The following is a 13,219-nucleotide window of genomic DNA, read 5'->3' on the forward strand; positions in this document are numbered from 1 at the left end:
TTGTTTAGACACAAACTTATTTGGTAGTTTTATAGCTAAGCCCCTCTATGGTTGTGTTTTTGAGATACTGTGATTTTAAAATACTCTTCAAAATAGACCATATTGGGAAATTGGATTTCATATTATATAAATTTAAATATATCTAATGTTCTGTATTTATCTAATTTATCTCAAAGGGCTCATTGTTGGTATAACACCTCTAAGTCTTTCCAGAGCCAAAAATTGCTTGGAGGGTCACATTCTACTTAGATCAGGACTAACTTAAGGGTAAAAAAGATTGCCTTCATTCACTGATCATCACACCCTTTGTACTTCTAACTAACATTCAAACTTGCTGGTGTCCTACCTGATTCTCTGAGTTGTCTATTTTGGATACTTCTAACAAATGAAGGCCAACCACCATCCACAAGACGGGCACAATACCAAGAGTAATATGAACCTGATTATAAAAACCTAGAAAGTTGGTGCAGTAAAAGCTAAGCACTAAGGAGCAAACATGAGAACTTAAATACTGGTCGCTCCAGTGCAGCTATCATTAAATAAAAGGTTTCTTTGGCTGTAGTACCAGCTTGATCCTTCCCTCCCCCATCTTCTATCTACTGCAGGATTGGCACCTGGCCAGCACACGCGACACAGTACCTTAGTGCCATCTACAGGCTATTATTGACATTCTAATTTAGTGGCAACAGACAAGCACCAGTGAAATAAATTAGACAGCGCTGCATTTAAATCTTTATTAACAAGGAATTATTAGACCTAAGAAAATCTAATGCTGGATTTGGTTGAAATATGAGTTTCTCAGCCTCTTAATTCCTCTTCATATGGCACATTTCACAGTTTAAAATGAGTTATGACAGATCACTTAGGCATTACTAAGATGAGAAAATATTTACAATGGGCTGTTTTTTCCTGCATAAATCAGTTATAATAGATTGAATGTGTTACTTTTTTTTTAGTGTACTTTGGCCATTGTTGAAAATCTGCGAAATGAACTATTTAATACCCACTTTGCCATATTACAGGAAAATAATTTGCAATCAAAACAGAGGAAGACTTGCTATATGGCTTAGTTATATCCTACCAACAATCATGTGCTTGACAGATGATGTACATTTAATATTCTGCTATCTTGGTGAGGGAAAAAAAAATTAACCCCTTTCACAACCATATTTCAGTACAATGCAAACTAGCCAGACCTTCAAACATCACTCACAACTTGAAATCTGAAGGTGACTTTTTGGATCTGAAAAGTAACATGAAAAAAAAAATCTTGAAGCAGTCAAATTGGGAACTCTGCAAGTAGAATTTGGCATTTCAGGACAGTCTTTCTTCTTCAGCAAACACTTATCTTGGGACAATTTTGAACAATTTCCTCCTTTCATCTTTCAACATTTGAGGGAACCAGGGAAGTTAAATATAATAATTTTCAGGCCTCAGAAATTTCAAAGCCATTCTACAAATTCTTGACTGAGCCCCCAGAGGAATTTGTTTAAAGAAAAAAAAAAGGGGTCAAGTTTTTTTTCTCTTTTTAATATAACTAAGCTAAAATTAGACTGAAACAAAAGACACATTAGCACTTTAATACTGGTTGACTGGGCACTTGTATGCAGTACTTATAGACCAGTAAAAGTGCTCGTTTACCTGTCTGGTGTGTAAGGGGCCCTTTGTCTTGAAGCCTCCTTGGGAACTGCACTCTGAGGCACTGAAGTGGTCTGAACTAGTAGAAGATCGTTTCGAAAGGGTGTCACAACCCCCGACAAAGGTGTTGTCCAGGGGAAGTTCCTGAATCACATGGTGCTTTTTCACTGATATTGGAGTGTCTGGTTTGAGATGGAAAGCAGATTGTGGAGAGGCGGATTTGTAATGCTTAGCTAGGTCAGGGCTGTTGGGCTTGAAGGTTGTTGGTGGTGCCGGGCCCCAGTCAAATCTTCCTATACTTTGCTCCTCCAGCTCTGCTGGCAGGCTTATGGTCCCGTTGATAGGTTCGTGGACCGCATCATCAGGTTTGGACTCCTCAATGGTAACAAAGTTCAAAAGAGAACTCTTAGGTGACTTCCTTTTCTTCCTTTTCTTTTTCTTGTTCTGCTTGTTCTCCTGGTTAGGAGACATCCACTCGGCACCTTGCTTGCTCCTCTGAGCCGCTTTGAACCTAGATGCGTGGCGACAGCGAACCAGGACGGTGACAAAAATCACCACTATGACCACCATGGCCCCTGCCACAATGGCAATCATGATTGTGAGATAGTCTTCATTTTGATAGGGTTGACTGCTGTCCCCTATGTTCCTGTCCAAGGGGGTCTCCATAGTCCTCCGAATCAAGTCATAAATATAAGAAGCATTTCCTGCAGTGTCATTGACATATAAAAACACAAGCACGAGGGTATGCAAAGACTTAGGATACCCCAGATCACTTATGTTGACCACTAAACGGTGCAGCCCCACATCCGTAGGAGCTGGTTTTTCTTCCAAAGTAATATTTCCTGTGACTGGATCAATACGGAATAAGCCTTTGTTGTTCCCACTGACTATTGTATATTTAAGTTCAGCATTCATTCCAGTGTCAATATCCACAGCAAATACTTCTGCCACCACTGAGCCAGGGATGGCTGAAAGTGGTACTAACTTGAAAGAAGTATTAGAAGGTGGGTAGATGACAACAGGGCTATTGTCATTGACATCCATGACATTGATGGTAACCTTGGCAGTAGAGGAGCGGGGTGGTTGCCCTCCATCAATGGCCTTGACATCAAAGGTATAGGAGCTCTGCTGCTCTCGGTCAAAGGAGACATTTGACTTTATCACCCCAGAGTAAGGATCCAACACAAAATTCTCATTGTCGTTCAGGATAGAAAGGGTCACAGCTTTATTCTCCCCAGCATCTGCATCTGTCACAGTGATCACCCCAACTGTACTATACTTTGGTAAGTTCTCAGATACAAAGAACTGAAAGTGATTATGAGTAAACTTGGGACTATTATCATTCTCATCCAGCACAGTAACTATCACAGCAGCTTGACTCTGCAGGGGAGGGGTCCCATTGTCCCTAGCAGTTACAGTAAAAATGAACCTTTCTTGCTCTTCCCTGTCAAAAACTCTGGAGGCTGTCAAGACCCCCGTCTTTCTGTCCAGATCAAAGAAGGAGGCATTCGGTCCAAGCTGATAAACAATGTCTGCATTTTTCCCACTGTCTTCGTCTGTGGCACTAATAGTTGTTAAGTATAGCCCCCGTCGGTTGTTTTCAGAAACTGACAGCTCAATTACAGGCTGGCTGAAAATTGGAGGGTTGTCATTTTCATCCTCCAGCTTAACTCTTACCAGGGCAGTCTGGTTCAAACTGGGCTTCCCAGAATCAGAGGCAACAATTTTAAAGCTGAATTCTTTGGTGCCCTCATAGTCCAACAAGGAAGAGGTCTCTAGCAAATACTGGTTGTCGTAAACTGCCTTCAAGTGAAATGGGACCTCTCTTTCAATGAAACATATCACTTTGCCATTCACGTCAGTGTCCTTATCTGAAACTGTAATTAGGGCAATCTTTGTATTGACAGGATCTTTCTCAGATAAGTACACCGTGCCATTGATGGGACTTATAATGTACCTGAGGTCTATGTTAGGAGGGTTATCATTTACATCAGTGACATTAATAGTAACTGTGGCCCGGGCAGGAGTGGAGCTACCATCGCTAGCCAGCACTGTCACTTTGTGAATGGCAGTCTCCTCTCGGTCCAAGGACCTCTGAACTGTAATCAGCCCTGTAGTATTATTTAAAGCAAAGAGTCTTTTGGTTGCAGGGGCAACTTGGGCACCAAAAATATATCGGATTTCTGCATTGCTTCCTATATCTGCATCAGTGGCATGAAGCTGAATGACAGAAGTACCTACAGGGGCATTTTCTGGAATGTGAACCTCCACCTGACCCTCTTTAAACACTGGCCTGTTGTCATTAACATCACTTACTGTGACTTGCAGTATGGCTGTGCTGGATTTCTGAGGGGTGCCTCCATCTTCCACTTTGATTTTCATCACATAGGTATCTTTCTGCTCTCTATCCAAGTTTTGTTGGACAATCAATTGGGGCCACTTCTCTCCCTCTGGCGTTTCCACGATATCCAACCCAAATACACTCTGCCCATTTAACAATTCATAGTGCTGCACACCATTGACGCCTGTGTCAGGATCTGTGGCTGAAGGGATTGGAAATCGGCTGTTGATCAAAGTGTTTTCTGGAATGGAGATATTGATGACAGGAGATGGGAACATCGGTGCATTGTCATTGGTATCCTTTACAATTATTTTTATTTTGATCAGTCTAAAGAAATCATTGGGGAGAATCACCACTTCAAGTTCAAAGAAACATTCATTCTCTTCAGCATATGAGGCTCCAGCACAGAGTTTTTCTCTGTCTATTCTATTAGAAGTGGTAAAAATTTCCCCAGTGCTACTGGACACTTTGACCAAAGGGGCATCCCCAGCTTTAGAAACCAGTCTGTAGACAAGGCTGGCACTGGTCCCTGTGGCAGCATTGATGTGAGAAATATTCAGGTCCTTTGGTATGTTTCCTATGGGTACATTTTCAGGCAGCTCCTCTCTTATAGTGTAAATAAGTTCTTGGGCTATAGCAGAATCCAGCCTTAAACAGGCAATCAGAGCGGCCAACAGGTAAAAATCCCTCAGGTCCATGATAATGTATTTATTTTCTTTTCCTGGATTTTAGGATTTAAAGGTTTCCACTGAGGAATGGTGCACAATTTGCAAGAGAAGGCGTACATGGGCTGTAGGATGCATTACATCTCATTTCTTATTTGGAAACAGCAACTGTCAACATAATCATAGAGACAATATTATTTTTTCAGTAAATAAAAACACATCACAAGATATCACAATGCATTTTTCACTGAACAGCTGTCAACAGACCATTTCTTTCCTGCCACTGTTCACAAGTTAACTCTATGGAAGAAAGCACAAATATCTCTGCTTGTTGCATTTGCAAAGGGAAAATGAAATTAGCTACTTCTGAATGGAGGTTAGCCACAGTTTCTACATGTACTACCCTCATCCTTCCCTAGCACACTGTGCAATTCATAACTGAACATCCCTTCTCCTTCCCCTCCCCCTTTTAAAACGCCTCCCCAGTTTTTTAGGTACAAGTGAAAACCTTAAGTACTTATCCGGGATTCTGTCTAATTGCACTGTCAGATGTCACATGCAATAGATTCTCTTCTATGCACACTGAGTCATCTTTCTTCTAAAAAGAGTATCTCATCCCCCCTCCCCCTCCCCAGCCCCAGTCCTTCATATACCTTCTATTGCTATCTTACTGGGAAACAAGCATCCGGACATGCTGCAGCAGCGGCAGCCAGAGTCAGTGGCTACTTCACAGTCCTTCTGCCTAAAATGATAACAACAAGACTTGCAGTTTCTTCTAAGGAGCTATCTGTCTTGTTTTCATTTGTTCAATACTTCCCATCAATTTAAATAAACACATTAAAACTTTTATTTAAAATGCAATAATCTAAAGAAATGCTTCCGGAGGGGGAGGGGAGGGAGGCAGGTTCAAGTTAATCGCAGAAATCATATCCAAGAAAACGCGCAAAATCCGTCTAATGAGGATTAAAAAAAAGAAAAGAAAAAGAAAAAAAAAAGCTATAGTTTCTTACCACTCCTCTCTCTTCGGATATTACTAACTGCTGCCACACATAAATACTGCAGACTAATAATGCAGGTAAAAAGCCTTTCGCTTACATGCTCGCCTAACTGCAAATTAAATGGGTGCAAGCCTCCTGGCAGCTAGATACTTTAGTGGAACTGGTCAGTTCCTAAACACTAATCTTATCTGCATTAAGCTGAACGGTAGCTGATGCCCGTGATTAGTTCCAGCAGAGTGATGCAGGTACGGATGCAGATAAAGCCGAGTAGGTGAGCTCTCACAACCCTCCCCAGAATCACAAACATTCCTGTTCTACACTGAAGGCACAGATACATACACACATTTAAAAGCAAATTTTAAAATAGTGCATGTAAAACTTTATACTTACGTTAGTTCTCTCTCTACCTTTCCCGATATGCTGCAGTTTGCAATGATTTGTTCCAACACAATGCATCTGGTAGCACCAGTTTGGGGAGAATTCACAAGCAGCAAAACGTTTCCTTCTTGAGAAATGTGTTGCTTCGGGCTGGCAAATTAGCAACTCCGGAGAACAAATTCACAGATTTGTCGTCAGTCATTCTCTCCACATTTTGCCTCTGTTACCCACAGGATATAGGAGCTCCTGGTATTGAACACACACACATCCAGTTGCACTTCTTCAGCTCAGGGATATTTTCCACTGTGGACTGCATACCATTACCATCCGTGTATTAACACTGGCTTAAGTCTGTAACTTCTAGTTGGAAACGTCAGAGTTGGATCGACGGTGATTCTCTTTCCTCTCTTGGGTGGCAGTTGCCCAAAAGGAAAATCCTATTGCTTTAAAGATTTTTGTACTAGAAGGATGCTAAAGCTTTACCTCTCTTCTTGTGTCTTTTCTCTCTCTTTCCTTTTCTCTTTCCCTCCTTCTCTCAGTCCCTCTCTCACCTCTCTCGGTCTCTCTGTCTCTCTCTCTCTGAACTGAATTTCTTGATATAACTCTCAATAAGCCCAGAGGGAGGGTGTGAGCAACGCGAGGCCCCACCTCTTTTGCACCTGATTGGCCTGTGCCTTGCAGTGCGGGCGGCCGCAGCTATGCAGGGAGGGAGGGGGCCGCTGAATAAGGACTCTGACTTGTCTCTTTGCCTCCCCCCTCCCAATTTCTCCCCATTGGCAGCCGCTAAAACCCGGAAAGATGGAACATACGCACTGGAGAAAGCGGGGAAAACTAACCAAGGATTCTAGGGGAAAGCACTGGGCATGCTCCGCAGGTTTGAGTAGCAAGTCGGAAGCTTTTGCCCTAGCCTAGCAGGCAGGGACTTAGGTCAGCGAAGTCTAAGTGAGGGTTGGGAAAGAGTGGAGGGGTAGGATGCTGAGTCCGTGGTGTGCAGAATGGCTAATGGCCTGTAGGCTGGGAAGGTTGGGGAGGGCTGCAGGCGGTGGCTGGCGGCGGCGGAGTCAACGGCGGCAGCAACAGCACCATTTTTGGATAATGCTGAGAGTGAGAGGGGGAGCGCAGGGAGCCCGGCGCTGGGAGTACGCGCTACTCCGACTCAGGGACGTGTTCCGGAGGAACCCCCAGTCCCCCGCCCTATAGCTCGACGGGATACGGGGAGCAGCCTCTTGGAAAAGATTAGAGCAAAGGGGGCATGTCTGCCTGCGCCCATTTTGCACTCGCTCGTCTTAAATGGAAGGGCAAGTGTTCCAGGTCACCCTCACCGTCTTGGATGGGGATGGAGGAGCCTGGGGCAGGAGAAATTCGCAAGAATTCTTTGTCTTAAAGGGGATGGGGGTGTGGGGGTGTGGGGGAGAACATGCAACATGAGTGAAGATATGTAAAGCACATATTTCTCAAGATGACAAGCCTGGGGACTGACGGTGTTTGTAGGCATGCATGTAGACTGGGAGGGGAGGAGGGAGGTTCTAGATGGATAGGAGAAATCCGGGGAAATTGAGGTTTTGAATCTCTAGACATATAACCTACTACTGCCTCAGTCAATTGCGGTATCATCCACGGGGCTCCCGGGAACCGCCTGGAGGAATAAGAGAGGGGAAAGGTAGCAAAAACCAAATGTAGTCAACGTATGTCTTGTTTTTTCATTGAGAAGTCTCCCATCCCCGGGAGCAAGAGGCGGCTGGCGGTAGCGGACTCTGCCTGATTCTATCTCCGTTTGGTTTCCACTGCAAACGCAAGTCTTAAAACCTTCAGCTCAGAAAATCTGCTGCAAGAAATGGTATTGTAGATACATTGTGCATCCAGCTTGCCTTCAGGGATTCCAAACAGCGTCCTAGCCAGATTTCTCTTGGTGTAGAAAAATCTCTTTCCTCTTGCCCTTTTTGCTAGTTTCAACTTTATATTTAATACATGTCTCCTCATCTATAATTTATATTTCTCTGACTCCAGTTTAGTCTCTGCTTCCATTTACTTGTGCGCACCTTTCTTATTTTTTGCAAAGGTTTGAACGAGACTTCACTAAGGAAAGAATTAGTTTCCCCTCTCCATTTCTGACCCTAAAAGTATTTTTTTCTAATCTTTTGTACCCACAAACCACAAACGCTACATAAGTTATTACTTACTTTGCTAGGCAGAGATTCTCAACAGGCACTAGGAATTCACCTGAGATGCAGAAAGTAATGTAACAATTCACTGTAATAATTCCCCTTATTTTCTTAACAACTTTCTAAGTGTTAAGCGAAAGAGGGTCACAATGGGGACTGTTATGTAATTGATATTTCAACTTTTCAGAAACATATACAGACCCTTCATTTTAATAACTAGGTGTCTGCCTGAATATTTATTTTCAGGTCTTTCAAAATACTTGGAAAACACAGCAAGAATGTGAAGAAAACCTATTGTTCTGCGTATTATACCCTCAAATGTGGCATTTTAGATTTAAAGTATTAGAGTTAAAGGTAAACAAGGTAGCAAAGGTGGGAACACATTTAAAAAACAACAAAGTATTGGAAATAGTTATTTAAGCAATGCCGGAAAGCAGAGAGAGCATATCCTCACATATACACAGCTAGTCAAAAAACAAAACACCACTACTCTTTTGCTCAGGTAATGTTGAATAAGAAATCTCAAACTTTTCCTCTTGTTCTTTTTTGTATACTATGCTGTGGCATAAAGAAATTATTGTCTGATTGTATAAGCATGCACTGGGAAAGGAATTTCTTCTGTACATTAAAATAAAAATTCTTTTTCAAAAATAAGTCATCTTTTAAAGACATTAGATAGTTCATATCTTAGTGCTGGCTTGAAATTATCAGAGAAGCAACATTTAAGAAGAAAAGGGACCACTAAAATCTTCCTGATATAATTCTGAGATAAGAAGGAAAAGTCTTACACACTCCCTATAATATGAGCAAATTAAGGGAGAATTCTTTATCTTAGCACACTGTGTAAGACATTTTTGCCATTCAGAGACTATAGCTGAAAATACTACATTGTTCAGAATGGTAAGCATTCACTGTGCTAGCATCTTTTGTTTGTATGGATTAATAAATGAACTCTTCTGACAGTACATAGAAACAGTGGATAGAAGAAGCACAGGCATTATTTTATAGTTCATTCCAGGAACATCCCATACACATAACATTCTCACTCTAATCACATTGTCATCATTTTTAAGTCATGATGTAGTTATATCACATAGCTCTGTAGTAATTATTTAACTTTATTGCTAAACTAGAGTTTTTGTTTGTTTAGAGATAGCATTGACTTGTCCTCAGAGCCCCATGTTTAGCAGTCTGAACCTAACATGCCAAGAACATGGGATGGAGGCTGAGAGAAATAATCATCATATGATTAAAGGTAATGGCAGTTTGACACCTATGAAAGAAAATTAGAGGTCAATCACCTGGGCAGCATCAGAGCCTGGACAGAATCAACTCTGAGAAGACTGCTTCTGATGGAGGCAGAGAAGTTGGCTTGAAAACAGTTCAGTCATGTTCCCATTTATTTCCCTACTCTGAAATGCTGTGGTTTCTTAACATATCAAGTTAAAGTTGTTAACCTCTTAGAGGAGGGAAGGTTTAGAGCTAAGTGTTAGGCTGACAATAGAATGTATCATGTTATAGTCTCAACTCTGGATACAAAAGAATGAGATTCTTTCCCAGAACACAATAATTTAAGAAGAAAACTAATCGTAAGTGACTGTCATTCTTAACCCCTTTAGTATTAGAAGCAGATATTCCCCCCCCCCCCCAGCACTGTATAAGCCTTTGCATAGCAAGATCTACTTAGAATTCTTCTTTTCTTAAAGAGTCACCTTATTTTTCAATAAACATTGCTTCAGGATTATTGATATAGGAAAAATTACTGACTGGTTGTTTGTGTGTTTAGAATCCTCTGTGGGTTATTATACTTTTCTTTAGTAGACTCTTTTTCAAATTCTCTGATTTTCCTAATCATAGGAAATTGGGTTTTTCCGTATGCAATAAAATATTTTATTGGGCTCAAAATCACAGGCTTACTTCTTTTGCTACATTACCATATTAGCCATTTATCCACATCATTACATATAATCTACTTTTTGATATTAGGCTATATCTAATTCTGATCTGTATCACAGTGACTCATGCTTTCAGATTCTGGAAACTTAATCTAATTATTCCATACTGGCTACTTAAAATTTCAATAAATGGGACTATAGCTTACTGGCTATGGTCTCATGCTATATACTTGAAGGCAGAATCTGATTCAAGTTTGTCCAGCCAAGTGAAGAATAAGATCCAGGTCTCAGAATAAAATGCAATCATGGGTGCTCTCTATACGCCTATAGGATCTCTAAGTCATGGTGGTGTGTAACTCTGCTCCCTGTTGACATTCCACATTTCTTAAGTTAACCCAGTTGTATATTCAAATGTAACGTGTTTTGAATATATACATTTCCATGCCATGAAAGTATCAAGCCCATGTTTTTATGCAGCTTAGTTTGATTAGATCTGTTTATTCGACTGGCATCTGTATTTTACTAATGTCCTGAAATCCTTATGGAGCAGATTTAGTCTATAGATCTCAAAGCATTTGCAAATAAGTTCCCAGTGTGTATAACTTAAGGATATAGAAGATGAAATATAGAATAGATTTGACCTTTCTTTTTTCATGTTTTACGGACTAGATCAGGACCCCCCCCCCCATGGAATTCTCTTATAAACGGAAGGATTGTATAATGCTGTACACATTTCCAGTACCTCATCCAAATGTTTTCATATACTTCACAGAGATTAATCATAAAACACCCTTGTTCCTTTGGCATATCATGTGTCATGATCCCTGTTTTATGAGGAGAGACTATTGTACTGTACTTCTAGGTGAAATCTTCAAGTAAACCACACTATTTAGGAAATGACAGCACAGGATGTTAACACAACATAAGAAAAATTAACACATTTAAGGATGTGCTAAGTGTAGTATGCTCCTTGAATAAAACTTTCCCTTCAGTATTTATTATCGTTCTTCTGACTGCCCCTCTGAGGAAAAGCGAGTCCTAGGTAATCAAATCACAAAGGAGGGCAGGTGACAACCTTTATTCTGTTTGAATGGCTGAACTAAATTTAACCAAATCTGCTATATTTTTATGACTGACAATGATTATAGATGTCAGATTTGGAGCTCTAAAGGTTCTTCCAGTATTAAACTGACATTCTTTACTGCTACAGTTTCATCAGGTTATTATACAATCGAGGAAAATATTAAATTCACATACTTTGTTACTATTTCTTTTAAATCCCAAATTATTTATAGACTTGGATTGCATTATAAAGTGTGCACTCCCCTTACTTGTGCAGCTATTTAGCAAAACAAAGGGAATACATTTTGAAATAACAAAAAAGAGAGTAATAAACATGTGGTGTTTAAAATGAAATTATTTGGTCACTTATAAGTGGTGTAATTGCCTTGCTATATTATATAAACTACTTTTTATTCTCTGAGGCCTGCATGTTATTTATTTTGTTCAAAATAACTGTTGGATCAGAATATTGAGCAGAATGCAGCCAATTCTCTTTTGTAGAAATAGAAAATGTTCCAAGACCTACAAATAACACACATAGATTTCTGAAACACATTGTTTACAACTGAAAAGCACTGATAAGAAAAAAAAAAAGGCATGGGGCAGAAAGTAAATTGAAATACATCACCACCACCACCCTTGCATAAAGTTCCTCTGAAGAATTGTTTTTCTTAACGTGAGGAAAGTAATGCAAAAGGATCAGTGATGTCATTTATACTTCCCATTTCTTTAAATACCTTTGGTAAAGGTACCATTATGTGGTACACACAATGATGGAACAGCAAATTAATTAAACAATTTAATTTTCTGAGGTTTTTCATCTCAAAACTGCTATATTATATTATATTCATTCATTCATTCATTCATTTAGCCTAAGTGCCTATCTTATTTTTTATAGAAACCCCATTGTGATTTAATACACACATACCTATTGGTTTTACTGAGACTGGGCAGGATGCAGACAAGCCTGGTTTTTATTTTTAGATCTTTTTTCAGAAACCAAATTCAACTCAGGAGTATCCTCTAATTGACTTAGCATGACTCAGGAAGTCCTTGTATTTATTATCTGTGTACTTTGGTAACCCTAACTTAACTACATATCAAAGATAACAAACACTCCAGTTAAAAGAAAAGGGGGAAAGCAAGGATTTTAAAAAGAATTAGCATGTTTGTCTGAGGATTAAGTAAATAGCCATTCTACTTTCTTAGTGATCTCCATCTCTTTAACTGGAATCAAAAAAACTCCAAGCATAAATAAATGAAAGCTTCACGTCTGCAGAATCCATTATAAGGCCTAAATGCACAGAGTCTGCACCATTTCCCATTCCAAGGAATTTACAACATCCCAGTCAATGATTTGTCTGTGAAATCCCCAGCTTTCTAAGGAAACAGAAAAAGCCTCACAAAAGTTTTCAGATGTGCAAAAGAAGGTCACCAGCTTGTTAGAATGTACTTAGTACAAGGTGATGCAGACCCAACGGAGATATAAAGAAGAAAAACTGTCATCTTAGTAAGAACTAAAATTTATCAAAACACAGGACATTTTAGTTTGAAAAACTTTGCTGGATTTTCCTTTGAAAGTAAGTCAAGCAAAAAGAATCAAAAATAAATTTAGTACTTCAACATGCACAAACTGAGAAAAGTTATATATTTTGTCTTGATGTTTGGTCTTTAGGAAGTAAAATAAGTACCTGTGTACCCCAGCATTTTTGTTGGAGGGCGGGAGGAGGCATTCATTTAGCCCAGCAATATTAGATCATATAAACTGATCAGTCTTTGATCTGGCCTTCCTTAACATCAACCCAACTCTGAAAAAATCCTTCCAGGTTAAAAAAAAATAAACAAAAGAAAACAGGATAAGTGGTGCCACCTAAACTTGTGCAGGTAGAAATAAGTGATTCTAAGTCCTGGTAATATTGTTTCAAGCCGTGAAAATAGCTAGGCTTCATGAACTACCTTGGGAAATGGTAAGTCCTACTATCCAGGTGGAGAGTCAGGAAAACAGCTCAGTTAAATGGAACAAAGAGTAAAGTGAATTATGTAGCTTATAAACATAGGAAAATACTATTTCCAAGAGAAC

General features: G+C 39.9%; 1 protein-coding gene across 5 annotated transcripts in view; it reads right to left on the reverse strand.

Annotated features, from left to right (window-relative positions):
• The window catches only part of PCDH9 (protocadherin 9), a 1,095,516-nt gene extending 1,088,861 nt beyond the window's left edge, over positions 1-6,655 (reverse strand). For 3 of the 5 annotated variants that reach the window (XM_043999012.1, XM_043999011.1, XM_043999007.1), the window contains exons 1-2: positions 6,033-6,655; positions 1,642-4,812 (exon numbers count right to left, since the gene is read on the reverse strand). In XM_043999012.1, the coding sequence (XP_043854947.1) occupies positions 1,642-4,677 (3,036 nt within the window). In that variant the 5' untranslated portion in view covers positions 4,678-4,812; positions 6,033-6,655. The remainder of the gene's footprint in view (positions 1-1,641; positions 4,813-6,032) is intronic. The other 2 variants (XM_043999009.1, XM_043999010.1) reach the window with 2 other exon arrangements.
• Positions 6,656-13,219: the final 6,564 nt, after the last annotated feature.

Source organism: Dromiciops gliroides, chromosome 3, assembly GCF_019393635.1.
Source record: "Dromiciops gliroides isolate mDroGli1 chromosome 3, mDroGli1.pri, whole genome shotgun sequence".
NCBI classification, from domain to species: Eukaryota; Metazoa; Chordata; class Mammalia; order Microbiotheria; family Microbiotheriidae; genus Dromiciops; species Dromiciops gliroides.